This window comes from Vombatus ursinus, unplaced genomic scaffold, assembly GCF_900497805.2.
Source record: "Vombatus ursinus unplaced genomic scaffold, bare-nosed wombat genome assembly UNPS02000749.1, whole genome shotgun sequence".
Taxonomy (NCBI): domain Eukaryota; kingdom Metazoa; phylum Chordata; class Mammalia; order Diprotodontia; family Vombatidae; genus Vombatus; species Vombatus ursinus.
This window is the reverse complement of record NW_020940527.1, coordinates 28,210,461-28,226,094: the sequence shown is the minus strand read 5'-3', so window position 1 is coordinate 28,226,094 and position 15,634 is coordinate 28,210,461. Positions and strand designations below refer to the sequence as shown.

The following is a 15,634-nucleotide window of genomic DNA, read 5'->3' as shown; positions in this document are numbered from 1 at the left end:
TTGGGTCTATTCCGAGGTGGTATTGGGAGTGGTAGATGTTTATCAGGTTTTCACAGACTGGTGCTAGTAATTTGTAGAACACCTGCATAGTCAAACTGTTTCAGGCATTGTCAACTCAAACAAGTTTTTTTTTTAAACCTCAGTGAATGATAAAGGTCATAGTAAGATTTAATATTTTTTAAAATAAAAATATCAGCTCCTGATTACAAATAAAAATTCTACCCCAAATCACAATTAACTGAAATGGTAGACTATTAAATTTTCATATAAATGTTCATTAATGCAAGGGGTGTACTGAACCCCAAGGACAGCTCCTTGTTAAATTTTCAGGGTGGGCATTTTCATCTTGGAAATCAGCAAATACTACAGATCAGGGTTTGATGTATTGTTTTAGAGATTGTCTAGGCTTATGGAGAAAACATTAATAATGCAAATTAAATTTAAAAGTGTGCTCTATGCACATTCCCTCTCCCACACCCCCAGGGCCAGTTGTTAAACATTTACCAGCATGACTCTAATTAAAACCCTCAATTTTTTTTTTCAGGCTAAATTCCCTGCCCCACAAATTTTCTTTTGTAGCTGAAACATTTTATTCCCAAAAGTGACTTGTATTTTAAAGTTAATTTTTAGCCATCAAGAGTAAAGGAAACATATATTTTAAGCTTGATTCTCAGCTTCTGGTTTATGTAGCCCAACTGAAAGAGAAACCTCCTTTTAGTATCCCTTCTGTGCAACAACTAAAAATCCTTTTTTTACATGCTGAAAATAGACTTGTGGAAATTCCCAATTCCCAATCTCATTCTCTGATTTATGGGCATCATCTCATTAAATTTGTCTACAACTGTGTTACATTCTTGGATAAAGCCTACATGAGTTCCATTAAACTTCCCATTCATGGAGTACTTTATTCAGTCTGCTCTTATACTACTTCATATGCCTTTAAAAAAACCCAAAACAAAACAACCCAACCCCAAAATAACCTTTAAAGAAAAATAAAGCAGCAGTTGTCCCCACTCTTTTCACCATATTTAATGTCTTGAAAAATCCAAGGGATGCTAGGATGTGGTCAACCAAATGAATGGGGGGAAAAGTATCTAAAATTGTGCTTGTGGTCATATTTATGCACCATTGACTTGGGAATTCCTTTTTGGGAAATCCTGATAGGAGAAAGATCTATCCGATGCTCACTCCTTGAATGCCTAACACACATCAGTAATGATGGACTGATCTCTCCTGGCATGTCAGATGCTGCTGCTCTACCCTTACTGTGTTCTTAAATAGTACATCTAAGACTTTGGGGCAAATGAGCACCTACAGCATCATTTTAAAAGGAGGCTAGGTCCACGGAAGCTCTTAAAACTTACCGGTCTCCCAAACTCCAATTCCGAAAAGAATTTATACCAAGGTTCATTCTTTAAATCTATCTCTTCTGGGCTTATATCCCGAGTCTACAGGAGTTGGTGATAGGCGAATGGAAGAAAGAGAAGGATACCATTATGCAAAGATTACATAGGAAAAAGGACCATTAGAGATGCAGTACTTTCCATGTTGAAATGTGCCTGTTACGTCCAATGTTAGCATTTTTCTATTATTGTTGATATCTATTAGAAATGAGGAGTGGGGGAGAGGATGGGTTGGAAGATGTAAAGGGAAGGTGTAAGGTTTATAAAAAGTGCGGAGCTGAGGCTAGTCAAGGAAAGTGACTCAAATCACACTCACAAAGCAAATGCACTAGATAGCTAGGTAGGCCCCCCTCCCACCCAGAGCCTAGTAATATTCTTGTATAATATTGAATTTGAAAAAACAAATCCTTATTTCAGTCTTGCAAAGAGCCTTTCAACTAAAGTGAAGAACCAGCTACATTCACCAAATGCTTTTTCACGGTTTGGTAAATTTCTGGTAGATGTCTGCAAGGCTTGTTCATTTGATAGGAAATAAGTCTGGTTGTACCACTGTACACAAGCCCACCCATTCATACTGCATCTTTAATGGCACAGGAATACGCAAGAAACCACGTCCTATAAACAGTAAAGTGAAAAATGACCTTCCAAGTAGGAACAGAGGACACGAGTGGCAAGAACCCATTTCAAAGCAGATGTTGAAGGGATGAAGCAGACAGTATCTTTTGTATTCTAATAAGCATTTTAAGGAATTAATTTTAAAAAGTAAAAGTTAAAGAAAAGCTGGACAGGACAGATAACAATGCAATAGAAAGGAGAGTCACTTCTGGGCAATATTAAAGTAATAGGGGTTAGATTTTTCATCCTATAGAATTCTCATAGGAGGACAATTTTCCTCAATATTATTTTATCATTTATATCTCTGTATAAAATTTAAATGCCTTAGTTCTGAGGAACAAATATGTTCCTTAAAAATTGTATATGGAGTAAATCTCTGTAACTCTAATCATGTTTCCCCTGTTTCCTACCATCACCATGAAGATGCATTCCCATGGAAAAAGTTTTGGCCCCAAGGTATAATTAAGTTCACATACAAAAAAATCCACAGACAGTTCAAAATCAGAAAAGAAATGATAATTTTTCTGATAAAATATGAATACTAAGGAAAATAAGCAAAAAACATATATACTCTACCAAAATTTAAAACATTGTGATAGAAATTGCATTCCTTTGGGGTTCTCTGCATATGAGTTGCCTCACCCTTTGAAATGGCTCTGTTTCTATCCCAAGTTTCTTGTATTTTGTTATATTTTGTTATGAGGTGGCATCTCTTAATTTTAGTTTCGTTAATAGCTATTTTGCAGCGGTTAGCAAACACCAATGGGCTTATTGAGCATCCTCTGAAAGCTCTTTATAGCTCTGGCTGACTCCTTTTCATACACAACACATGTCACACACATCCTTAAGAAGTTTTTACTATTATTCTTTCAGTCTCTACATTCAGATTTTCACATACTATATTTTCTCGAATGGGAGTTTATCTGGATTTGAGCTAACCTTTAACTAAAACAGAGACAGCATCCATCAGTTGAAGCCAGTATGGGTAATATCAGCCAAGTTTTGCCCCTTTACTCAAATACCCCAAAGGTTTGGCTTCTTTGGGGCCAGATGCAATTCCCTCTAATTTAACTAAGGCCTTGACTCTGAAGTCCCGAGGGAGAAGACATCTGAAATAACCTAATTTAAGTATTTCTTTTTAGTAAAGCAAAAAAAAAAAGCCAAAATTTAAATAATACTTGCCTAGTACTTAGGAGAAGATAGGTGTTCAGAAGGGAGTAGCTTAAATCCTGGGAAAATCTGATTCATTGTGGAATAGCATTTCATGAAGTACTACTATATAGTTTGTTCGTATCAAAATGTTATTTATAAACCATTCCCTGGGAATAAAGAAGGTATTTCTGGAAGCTGCATTAACTCTTTAAGGACAAGGATGCCAAGTATTGGTACCCACTATCTTAACAAAACCAACCCAAGAATTCCTTTTTACTGAGGTTTCTCCTACCAGTCAGATGTCAGTCAATACAGGGCTATAATAACCTGTCCTCTCTCTCACAGTAGGGAAAAAATTTCAGCAATTCATGAAACTAAATGTTAACTGAAACTCCCCATATGGCAGTAACATCTGCATTTCATTTTGTGGTTTACAGCTTAGCTTTTGATCAAATTACGTATAAGATAAATAATCCAAAATGGCCCCAAACTCCTGCATGTTTGCCTGGCCTACCTGTGGGGTTAGGTCCCACAGTACAAAGCATCATCTTCCATATTGTTTACACTTATCCTTTCTACAACTTGGAACAGTCCCTAAAGTGCTACCACTTCTTCGTATAAACACCCCAAATCTCCTCTGAGATTAAGTCTAAACCTGGCTGTGTGTCAGTATTGCTGCCTATGCATGAGCCTGAGTTTATCATTTTAACAATGAAACTGGATGATGGAGTAGGGGGCAAATCTCATTAAATTTCAAGATGATGCTAAGCTAAAGTAGGGTGGGTGACAAGTATAGGAGAGGAAAGGTACAAGCATTCAAAATAACTTCCATATAGTAGAGAAGGGGAAAAAAATACACAGGAATGAGTTTCAGTAAAGGATTTCTTTTTTGGGGGGGGGGGTTGAGGGGAGGGATTGCCACATGTCAAACACATGTAGGATCATGACAAAGAAGATGGTGACTGACCACAGCCAACCTCCCAAGTTTGGAAGAGGAAGGTGCAGATTTAGGTCACAACATAAGGGAGTTGGATCAGATATAAGGGAGAACTTCCTGACAGTGAGGATTGTTATACTTGAGAGAAGTCCACATCATGGGAGGCTGGAGGATTTTCTATGAAAGCCTTCTAAGATGGTCATAAATCTCACCAATCTAGGATTGTTTAGGTGTGTATCTACCTATGGGAAGAAGAATCAGACCCAAGGATACCCTCCAGCCCCATGAGATTGTCCTGTCCAGCCTTTAGACAAATAGCTTACAGAAGTCTATTCAGAAATAATTTAAAATGTCATACTTAGCAGGAATGATCACTGAGACTATCAAGGAAAAACTGATCTCTTCAAAGGGATTTATGGGATTCTGAATGCAAAGTTTAATCCTATATATGTATATAAACAATGTGTCAACCCATTAAAAAAAAAGATCACCAATGAATAGCAGAACTCTGATTATGAACGTCAAAAGGAACACTTGAGGAACTCGCTCCCTAACTTCTCTATTCATGTTGCATTTGGATCTGCCAAAAACAAAACCCCAGCAGAATCAAACATTGCAAAAATATAGGAATGGTTAAAATGTCACAAGAGGTAGCATATTTATGGCCCTCCAAAAACTAAGACTTGGATTGAAATTTCTCCTTTCAAATCAGAATGTTCTACTCTTGCCAATGGTCTTCCTTTAAAGGTCAGTGCTCAACTTGGGGGAATGTGTCTTGTCCTTTGAGCCTCAGCCAAAATACCATCTTCTGCAAGAAGCTTTACCCAGTCCTCCTTAACCTTAGTACCTCCCCTCCAAGATCACCCTCAATTTATCCAGTATATAACGTTGTCTCTCCCATTAGCTTTGGAGATCCTTGAGAGCAAGGACTGTTTTTTTACCTTTCTTATAGTGCCTGGCACACAGTAGGTGCTTAATAAATGCCTGTGACTGACTGCTATTGAAATGCATTGCTAGCTTGTAGGGAACAATCACTGAGGCCTCACTTTTCTCAAAGACTCTTTTTTCTAGTCTATACTCCTCATTACTAGGTGCTGCTAGAAACTTACAGGAGCTCCTGCTTTCCCAAGGAGATCCACACTGAGCTCAAATGCAAACCTACAGCAGTCATGTAAAAGAGTTGAGGACAATGCTGATTGATTCTTAGGGTTCCCTATAATACCACTAACAAAATCCCTAGGCAGCAAGGTCAAGGAGCAACTATATAGATTATGCACAAGTATCGCCATTTTGTGGCACACTGAGAAAATAACACGTAAGGAACCCTCCCTATTTCCCCCAGTTCTGAAAGAGATTCCATAAGTTACTAATAACTGGGGGAAAAAAATCAGAAAACGGGTCAACCTTCAAGAAAAAGACAGGACAATTTGGGAGCAAATAATGCCATTTAAAACTTACTTAACCCTACTAAAATACTTCGGTGAAGGCCAGGAATGGTATTAAAGTGTACTATAGCTGGATAGTATTATTTATTTTTGAAGGAACATATGCACCAAAGCATGCTGGTCCTACTGATAAAAATAATATGATTGTGATATAAAACTCTCAAATACAGAAAGGACTAGTGGCAATATAAGCTGTTCTTCTGGAACTTTTTGCTTAAAATAACCACTTTACATATTAAAAGCTCAATATTAACCATTATGATCATCTTGGTGAATTGTTGACTATTTTCTGCGATAATCAAAGCTGTTCATTATATTTTTTATATTTCTCACATGATGATTCCAGTAAAAGAAAAATCACCTATTACTTGAAAACATATGAACTGAAAAAATTTCAAGAAAATAACATGTATGGCGAGAAGACTATTTTTATTGTCTGTTTGTGTTATATGTGCTCTGGTCAGTTTCCCTAAAACCATATTCCCAGCATGAATTCCACAATGGAAACCAGCAGTGGAGGCCACCTGCTGTGTTTGGTGGGCCTACAAGTGTTTGGCTACCCTTTGGATTCTTTTATCTACACAATTCAATATACAAACCAACTTTTTCTAATGTTTGATTACCAAAGGGAGAGTCTTTATCAAGCCTGCTTGCCATTTGCAAAGATTCTTCAATATTTCATAGACTCAATGAATGGACTTTGTTTGAAAAGGTGGTCTCTTTTTCTATACATTCCATTTTTATATCACTAGTTACTTGTAGATGTGAAATTATATAGAGAAGCCATGATGCCTGAAGAACACTGAATTTACATTCCCCCATTTCCCCCACCCCAACCACATCAAAGCAGGGACAGCTTCATAGAGAAGTAGCATTTAAAAATCATCCTTGAGGTATTTTCTTAACCATACCATCATTTTAAATACTGAATTTCTAACTCACTAGTAACTCTCTGTGAAATAGATAACATGATTAAAAACAAGGAGCCATACTTTTTAAACTATTTAAAGAGGCCAGAATGAAAATCTAATGAATTAACTAAGGATTAAAAAACGATGACACCAACAAAGACAGCTAGTAAATTAGCATTTTCTTAAAAATTAGAATTAGTAAATTCATGCATTAGGGAGAACAATAATACACCCTGCCTCTCCCCACCCCAAAATAAAAAAGATTCTTTAAAAGCAGGAGACAGTTTCAAGAATTACTCATGAATCCTGGAAAGGTGAAATTAATGCAAAAATACTTAATATTCTACCGCATAAAGCAATTCCATCACAAGCAGAAAAATATAAATCAGCTTTGCAATGCATTCAAATCCAAGAAATCAGGAAAAAGGAGGCAATAGAATGATAAGGTGGACTAATTACCATCTTTTCATTTGTCAGAACTGAGGACTTGCCCGGCTGATATTCATAAATGCTTTTAGGTTCTGCACGGTATTTTCTAGTGTCCACTTTCTTATCCGGGGGCTCCCAGTCATTCCTGTGGAAGGAAAATCAATTCGATTCATTATCAAGGCAAATGGCATCTCTTTTGGATGTAACACATAGGCAGGCTGCATCTCTAAAATAAGATTGCTTTGAAAGAAATATGTGTGTATAATTAGATAGGAACTGAAAACCAACAGATTATAGTCTACTGCTCTGATCTCATACAAGTCCAATTGGAGAAAAAAGGATGGGTTATATTTGGACCAATATGGTAGTCTGCCTGTGGCTAATTTTTGTTTAACTGAATAATTTTCCATCTGAATGAAGAAACTTATTTCAGAAAGAATAATCTAGTTGTGTTTTTTCTTCTATCAACAAATTTACAGTTTTATAGTATGTTTTTGCCACTCTTGTGAAGGTAAAATTTTAAGTGAGGCAGGAGAAAAAAACATTAAAATGGTCTTGTTCACCCCACGCTCCCTCACCTCTAGCACTCCAGACCCATTCTGAAGGCCCCTCCCTCCAGCTAGGATCCCCTTCCCCATTGAAAATCTGCCTGTCCTTCAAGGCCTAGCTACAATGCTACCTCCTCCATGCAGTTTTCCCCGGTTAATCAGCCATAAACGTGGAGCTCCCATCACCCTCCATCTGGACCTCTCTCATAGTGTTGAATACACTCCCAGTGAATTTTGGCTTTAACCCATGTGAAGAAGGGATTTGCTCTGCTTGGCCCCACTGGCAGAGAACAAAGCAATGAATAGAAGCTTCAGAGAGGATTATTGTGGCTCAACAGGAGTAATGACTTTCTGACAATTAGCACTGCCTAAAAGTAGAACGAGTTGCCTGAGGATAGTGGATCCTCCCTCATTAGACAGAAGTCTTCAAGCAAAGGCAGGGTGACCACTTGTCAGGGACAATAATAATAATAGCTGGTCAGAGCTAGCACTTATTATTTGCAAAGTGGTTTACAAATAGGATCTCAATTGGTTGTCACAACAACCCTGGGAGGTAGGTGCTATTATTATCCTCATTTTACAGATGAGGAAACTGAGGTAAACAGGGGTGAAGTAACCTGCTCGAGGCCACACGGCTAGTGAGTGTCTGAGTATGGTCTGAACTCCAGTCTTCCTGACTGCAGGCTGTATCATCATCAAGGGGATTCTTGGTACACAGCTAGCTTTTCAGAGCCCTCTCACTGTGAGATTCTGTGATTCTGCATCTGAATCTCCCAGATGGGATTTTAAGCTCCTTGAAAGAGAGGGAACAAGGTGGCGCAGTGGATAGAGTACCGGCCCTGGATTCAGGAGGACCTGAGTTCAAATCCGGCCTCAGACACATAACACTTACTAGCTGTGTGACCCTGGGAAAGTCACTTAACCCCATTGCCTAGCCAAAAAAAAAAAGAGAAGGAACAAAGGAATCAGAGCATAACTAAAGGCTAAGCATTCCCCAAAGTGCCTAGCAGGGAGCCTTGCATACAGTAGGTGCCATTAAAAATATTAAAGGAATGAATGCCGAGAAATAGTTTGTGTTCCATAGGGATATGGGCAAAAGAAGATGTGTTTGCACTTACCCTGTGTTCCTAATGAGTGATCAATTATCAATGCCATCACAAACATACATAAATCATAACTGTGTGCTATATGACTGTATACCTATATATGTAGATAAACAATGTCTACATATATGACAGATCTATATATGTAGATTTATATCAATATGTAAAATATATTATTTCTTTACAGATATAGATGTGTGTGTACTTGTCTCTATTTGAATATAGGTATTTTAAGACCAGATCAGAGAATTCATTGATATAGGAAACTCTCTACACTAGTGTGCACTGGTACCTGCTCTTCAACTGATAGAGAGCTGCAAGTAGCACTGAGAGCTTATGACTCCCGGAACCATACAGACAGCACGAATCAGAGACAAGCCTTGAACTCTGGTCTTCCAGACTTCCAGGCTCATTACCCACTATACCATACTGCCTCTCATATGTAATATATATTCCCTGAACTGATAAAATCACACATCTATCTAGACACAAAACAAAAAATGTATGAAGACATGTAAAATATATGTGCCATTGCTTGTGTTTCTACAATGTTTTATATAGCTCTTTCTTCACAACCCCATGAGGCCAGTAGTGTGAGTATTATTATACCCATTTTATAGACGAGAAAAGAGGCTGATTTTGAGAAGGGAATAGACTAGCTTTTAAAATATCCTTTAGTCAATGCGTATCAATGAAGTATCTACTTCATTGTGCATTGTGTAGCATGTGTGCGCAGTGAAAGGCACAGTGTTAGGTATAATGTGGTAAACAAAGATGTACGTGACACGGTCTCTGCCCTCAACAAATTTGCAGGTGGATAAACCTAAATAACTATACCTAAATACTATATGACAAGGCAGGCTGCGATCTGGTCCACCTGAGGAGTCAAATCAGGAGTTGCTGATGGGAGGAAGAGAAGGTCAACTGCAGTGACCAGGGAAGGCAGCTAGAAGAGATGGCATTCGACATGTACCTTGAAAGATGGGTGGGATTTTATCAGGGGAGGGGATGGTGATGGGCTGAGGAGGGAGAAGGGTCTGGAGACGGGAAAGCTAGCCAGATGACTATCAAAGCACTCCAGGCAAGAGGTAAGCCTTGACTGGGGGAAAGTAGGGTTAGGAAGGCAGCGATGGATTGCAAAGGCAGAGCTGACCCGGTTTACTGATGTATTGTGAGGCACAAAGCGGGAAGAAGGAGCCACAAATCATTCTGAGGTTTCGAGCTTGGGTGACTGGAAGAATGGGGGTGCCCAATACAGAAATAAGTCAGGAAAAACTGGTTTGTGGAGAAAGATTAGCTTTAGACATAATGAGTTTGAGGTAGTGGTGGGACATCCAACTGGAAGTGTTTCTCACCTGAGATGCACCCTCTGTCTGTGGTCACACAAGTCATTAGAAATGATCTCCCTTCTATTATGGAATTTGGAGAAATCTCAGAACTGTCTTTTAGCAAACATTTATTGAGGGTTCAGCATATACAAGGTACTCAACGCAGACACCACAGAAGACACTAAGAAGTATAAGACCATAGGATGATAGATTGAGAGTTGGATGGGACCTTAAAGGTCACTGAGTCCAAATCTTTTATTTTACAGAAGAGGAAACTAAGGCCCAATGAGGTAAATATTTGCCTAAGGTAATACAGCTAGTGTCTGCGGCGAGATTCAGACCTAGGTCTTTTTGATTTTAAATCCAACACTTTATCCACTACAGCATAGTCCCTACCCTTAAAGAATCAGTCCTTAAAAGATGGTTAAGATTCATAAAGGTGGAGAGGTAAGCAGCAGACTTTTCAGGGGAAGGGATAGCATAAGATAGAGCATTGTGGTGTACAGATGCAGAAAAGCTTGTTCTGCTTTTGGTTGGGCAGGATATAGTGCTTCATTCTTTCACACTCAAAATAAAGGTGTGATTTGTATATCACTTTCCCTTCCTGGAAAGGGAAGTATATTTGGGGTATTCAGTGGATGAGATAACCAGCTTAACACTGGATGAAGGAGCTATATGGCTGGAAGGAACTGGGTAAACTGAGAATTCACAAAGTCTCAGAAGTTCAGAGTTCGGGGGATCCTCAGTGGCCATCTAGGTCAGCCCTTACCTGAAAAGGAATTCTCCTGTCCTTTAGTCTCTGTCTCAAGACCTCCAAGGCGGGGAAAAACTACTATTTCTTGAAGCAGCCAATTCTACTATCTGACGGTTCTGATTTTTAGGAAATTCTTCCTTATATCAAACCCTAAACCTGAGGTCAAACATGTGGTGTGAAGGACTGTGGGGACATTTCTTAATTCTCCCTTTACCCAAAGCAGTAGATTCAGAACTCACATAGTAGGGACCTGCACCAATGGTCTGACTTTTGAGCTACCTCCCTCTCTGGACCTCAGTTTTTTCATCTATAAAATGAGGAGGTTAGACTGGGTGATCTCTAAAAAACATTCCACTTCTAAATCTATGACCTGACGAGCCTATAGGCTAGGGCTGAGACAAACGAGGCTAGGGCTCAGGTTTTGCCTCATGGAAGAAAATTTCAAAAGCCTATAGAGTCTATCTAATATGGTTCCTTTAAATTCAATTTCCTGAGTTGGAGTGGATTGTACCTTTTTCAGACTGGAGTAAAACAGAAGAACTAAGAAAGGATTGGATTTGTAGTGGGGCCTGTGATTTGCCCTTCACCAGTCCATTGTTTAGTTATGGCAAAATTTATGGGCATTTGTCATTCATCAGTCATGTTGACAGAGCAAGACATCCCAGGAAGACTCTGGGGCCATAGAAACAAAGAATGTGTTCCGAGAAATTGCATTATAAAGAGAATGATGTTTTTTAAAAGAATAATAATTAGGCGTCATATTCTGACCAAGGAAGGACTTGGAATCAAGTAAATTACAGACATGACCAATGATAGGTAATAAAAGCAAGTAAACAATAATTACAAATATCCAGAATCATTTAAAATAGAAGTGTGAGCTAAGTCCTATAAAATGGATTGTACATGTGGATCATACAGGGGCCCCCAGTATACTATGAATACAGTAGCTTAAAAAAGTACAACTTAGCTATATCATAAATTTGGCTCAAAATGAATATGCTAGCTATTAAACATTGATTAAACATTTAATTAACAATAATTTTGCTTGCCTTCTTGGGATTTAGAAGGGCTTTGGGGGGATGATTTAGATGGCCCAGGTCTCTTAAAAAAGCAGTCCAAGGAAGTCTGAACTGATGCCTTCTTTTCTCTTGATAAATTTCCCTGTAGCAAGTAGAGGCATTCAAAATCATTCCATCGACCTTAAAGCTAAGCTGAAAGTAGTAGGTGCTCAATAAATGTTCACTGTTGATGATGAGAATAATGAGAATGGTGGTGGTGCTGTTTCTCCCATTGAAAAGCATTTTTTTTTTAAATAAGTGTTTTCAATTCTCCCTACATTCTCTTCTGCCTCCCCAGTTTCTTCAAAGTTACAAGAACAGCAGCTTAGTATCAGGTACAAACAATGCCATTGGAAAGTAAGAAGGCCTGTTATGTCACTAGGTTTCATCCTTTACTGCCACAGGACCTACCTGGCACTTAACTGACATCATATTAGAGCACTTGACACTTTACTGAAAAACAATACTAATAATTTAATTGCCAATCACTAGACTGGAATTTTTTCTACAAAAGACCTTCAAAGCACTACTCAGCAAATTATATGGAAGGATATTAAATCCTGATGCCCTGTGTTCAGATATTAATAGAAATAACCAGCAGCCTCAGAGAACAGATTTGAATTTGTCTGGGATCTTGAATGAAAAGGGATAGGGACTAGATGTGATGTGATTGCTTTATGGAAGTCCCAGGTGAGGAAACTCTCTCTACCAAAGCAGGTTGCACCTTCTCTCCAATTTATAGTCTTAGAAAGTTGCCTAGAGTCCAAAGAGGTTTGCCCATGGTCAGACTGCCAGTATGTGTCAGAAGAAGAGCTTAAATCCAGGTTTTCCCAGCTTCTAGGGCAGCTCCCTGCCCATTGTATCACACTGCCTCTCTCTTAAATGACTGGAGCAGAAAATATTGCATTACACAAGGGGAAACTGTAGATATCTTCTGGGTCTATGGAAGTGAACCATCATGGATGGTTCATGGATGACCATCTTGGTTTTCTTCCTAGACAGCTCTGTATTCTGCTCCTTAGTTTCAGGATTAGCCCTCAGATCTCTGTTCTTTTTGGACACTGTATAACAACAGGAGTTAAATGTCTCATGGATTTAGGAGATTGGTCTTCTACATCCTTCCCAATGGTTTGAGGGCCTTTATGTGAAAGGTCTGGGGTGAGGTCTAAGACAGATACCCAGATTGAATTATGTAATCTACTTAAAAACACAGATGAAGACCCAAGCACCCAATGTAATGTTTTTTGTCATTGCTCTAGGATGAGGTGTTCTCACAAGGCTGGTAAACTTGACTGTGGCAGGTTGTGGTAAAGTATCTTGCTAGATTAAGACCTAAGTCTTTCATGTGATGATCATTCAGAAGCAGTGATCTCCTGGAGTGGGAGTGGCATGATATGAAAAGCTCTTGGGTCTCACGTCCTTCTAGATCAAGGATAATTCAGAGTGACAACTTCTCCAAACGAATGGGTCTCAAGGAGATGTTATAACCTCTAGGAAACATGCTATCTATGGGCATATTTTGAACTTCATAGTTGGGCCATGGATGGCATAAAGAATGAATCATAGGATCATAGACTTAGGTTGGAAAGGATCTGAGAGGGTTGGACTCACCCTCTCATTTTAGAGATGAGGAAAGTGAGGCCAAGAGAAATTAAGTGATTTGTTCAGGGCCACAGAGCTAGTAATGATCTGAGGCAGGATTCAAATCTAGGTCTTCCTGACTCCATGTCCAGTGCCCTGTCCATTATGCCATGTTGCCTCTCAAAATCACAAGACGTTAAAATTAGAAGGGCCTTGGAAATAAAATCCAGCTCCCTTACTTTACAGGGATTTGCCCAACATCATACAGCTTTCAAGTGGCAAAAGTAGGATTTGAACCCATGTTAGAGGAGGCACTAAGGTAAAATAGAAAGAAGTGAACTTGGAGTTAAAAGATCCAAGCTCAAATCTTATTTTAAATGTGTGGCCTGGGCAAGTCACTGAAATTTTGGGTCTCAGTTTCCTTATCTTTATAATAAGAGTATTGGAATAATATGGAGGTGGGGAGCCCAATGGTCCCTTCTAGGTCTATTTCCACGATCCTATAATTTTGGGTCAATGTCCCCTCCACATGGTCCTTTCTATGACTCCCAGGTTGGTGTTCTTTCTATTAGACCTCAGTGGTTTTAGTTCTCTGCAGGTAAATGTGCTTGTCACATAGACAGTACAACAGTGTCCTCACCACAGAATCTGGGCTCCACCAGGGGTAAAAACATAGTGTAGGGGAATCCTAGGCTACCTCCATGCAAAACATGTCAATAGAGAAGACACAAAGAAGGAAGAGCTTGAGTCAGGAAACACAGCTCTCCTTAAATGTTGGATAGAGAAGAGCGAAAAGAATCCTCTAGATCCCGAGTTGGAAATACTTCCTATGTGGTTGCCAAGTCTTCATTTATCTATGGCCTTATTAAGGGGCTGGAGGTGGGGGAAAGCATGGTGGTCACTACAAAGTAACACTGCCTTCCTACCTACCATGCTATGAGGTATTCTGGGTACAGTGCGAGGCCAAGAGGAAATGGGATGAGACTTTATGATCATAATCTCTGGGCTAAAGGAAAGCAGGCCTAATAGAACTTCTTCCAAGAAAAAATAGGAATAGTCTCAGCTAAAATAAGCTATGGGGGCTTCTACTTCATCCTTCAGTATTATTTAACTAGCTCTTTCATTTCTTTGTATAGGTTCAGGGTTTAGATGCATAAAGAAGCATTTTTTTTAAATTTTGGAAAAGAAACCTGGTGTCCATGGATGCCAGACCAAAGCATATGGCTCATACTCTATTCTGTGAGAAAGCTAAAAACTTCAACTGCCCATAAATAGAGCAAGTAGAGTCTCCTAATGGGTGACACTGAAGTCACTTTGCTCTCAAAGAATGAATGTCTTTAAGGGGAAGTGTGTTATCAAAATCATGAACTCAGGGCAATTGAGCTGGAAGAGCAGGAAGGCAGCAGCTGATGTTGCCAGCCCTAAGGAAGGTATCATCCTTTCTCCTCTTCTTGAGTTGAGGATAAAAGCAGCACATGGGCAAAAAGGTAGACAGGGATACCCCCAGGTCTCTGTCCTGGGGCTCCTGAAACCACCCCTTACAGCATGTCTAATGTCTAAATGTCTCACTAGGAAGAAGAGAGCATGAGAGCCATGGAAGGTCGCTAAATGATGCCATTCTGGGGTATCTGGGGTATCATTGGCTGCGAGATTTTCTCTGTGTATCTATGTTTGTGTTCCTTAATGCTATGTGTGTTTCTGGGGAACCTTTGTTCACTGGGCTGTGCTGAAAGCTGCCTAAGATCTTAGTCAAAGGGTACACCAAAGGACTGAGTCATTGCCAAGGTGATGATCCTATGGCACAAGGTCAGAAATAGCTGTGTCTTTGACAGCATCTGGGAATTTCCTTCCTGTTTGTGTCTATGTGAAAGATTATGAGATTCTTGAAGGGGGGCAAGGAGAGACAGACAGAGACAGAGACAAAGAAGGAGAGAGGGGGAGAGGGAGAGACACAAAGGGAGAGGGAGAGAGAGGGAGAGAGGGGGGGAGGGAGAGACACAAAGGGAGAGGGAGAGAGAGGGAAAGAGAGAGAGAGAGAGAAAAGGAGAGAGAGGTAGAGGCAGAGAGAGACAGACAGAGAGAGAGAGAGACAGAGATAGAGACAAAGAGACAGAGAGAGGGAGAGACAGAAAGAGACAGAGGGAGAAAGAGAGAGAAGGGGAAAGGGAAAGAAAGAGACACAGAGAGGGAGAGAGAGGGAAAGAGAGGGAGAGACAGAAAGAGAGACAGAGAGACAAAGAGACAGAGTGGGAGAGAGAAAGAGAGAGAAAAAAGAGAGAGGAGAGACAGAGACAGAGATGGAGAAGGAGGGAGAGATTGTGTTTTTGTGGTTGGGAGAGTTTGGAAATGGTCAAGTACTTGGACTGTGAG

General features: G+C 39.6%; 1 protein-coding gene across 4 annotated transcripts in view; it reads right to left on the bottom strand.

Annotated features, from left to right (window-relative positions):
• SORBS1 (sorbin and SH3 domain containing 1) overlaps positions 1-15,634 on the bottom strand; it is a 302,200-nt gene that overhangs the window by 56,019 nt on the left and 230,547 nt on the right. For all 4 annotated transcript variants that reach the window (XM_027859816.1, XM_027859821.1, XM_027859828.1 and 1 more), the window contains one exon: positions 6,923-7,037. In XM_027859816.1, the coding sequence (XP_027715617.1) occupies positions 6,923-7,037 (115 nt within the window). The remainder of the gene's footprint in view (positions 1-6,922; positions 7,038-15,634) is intronic.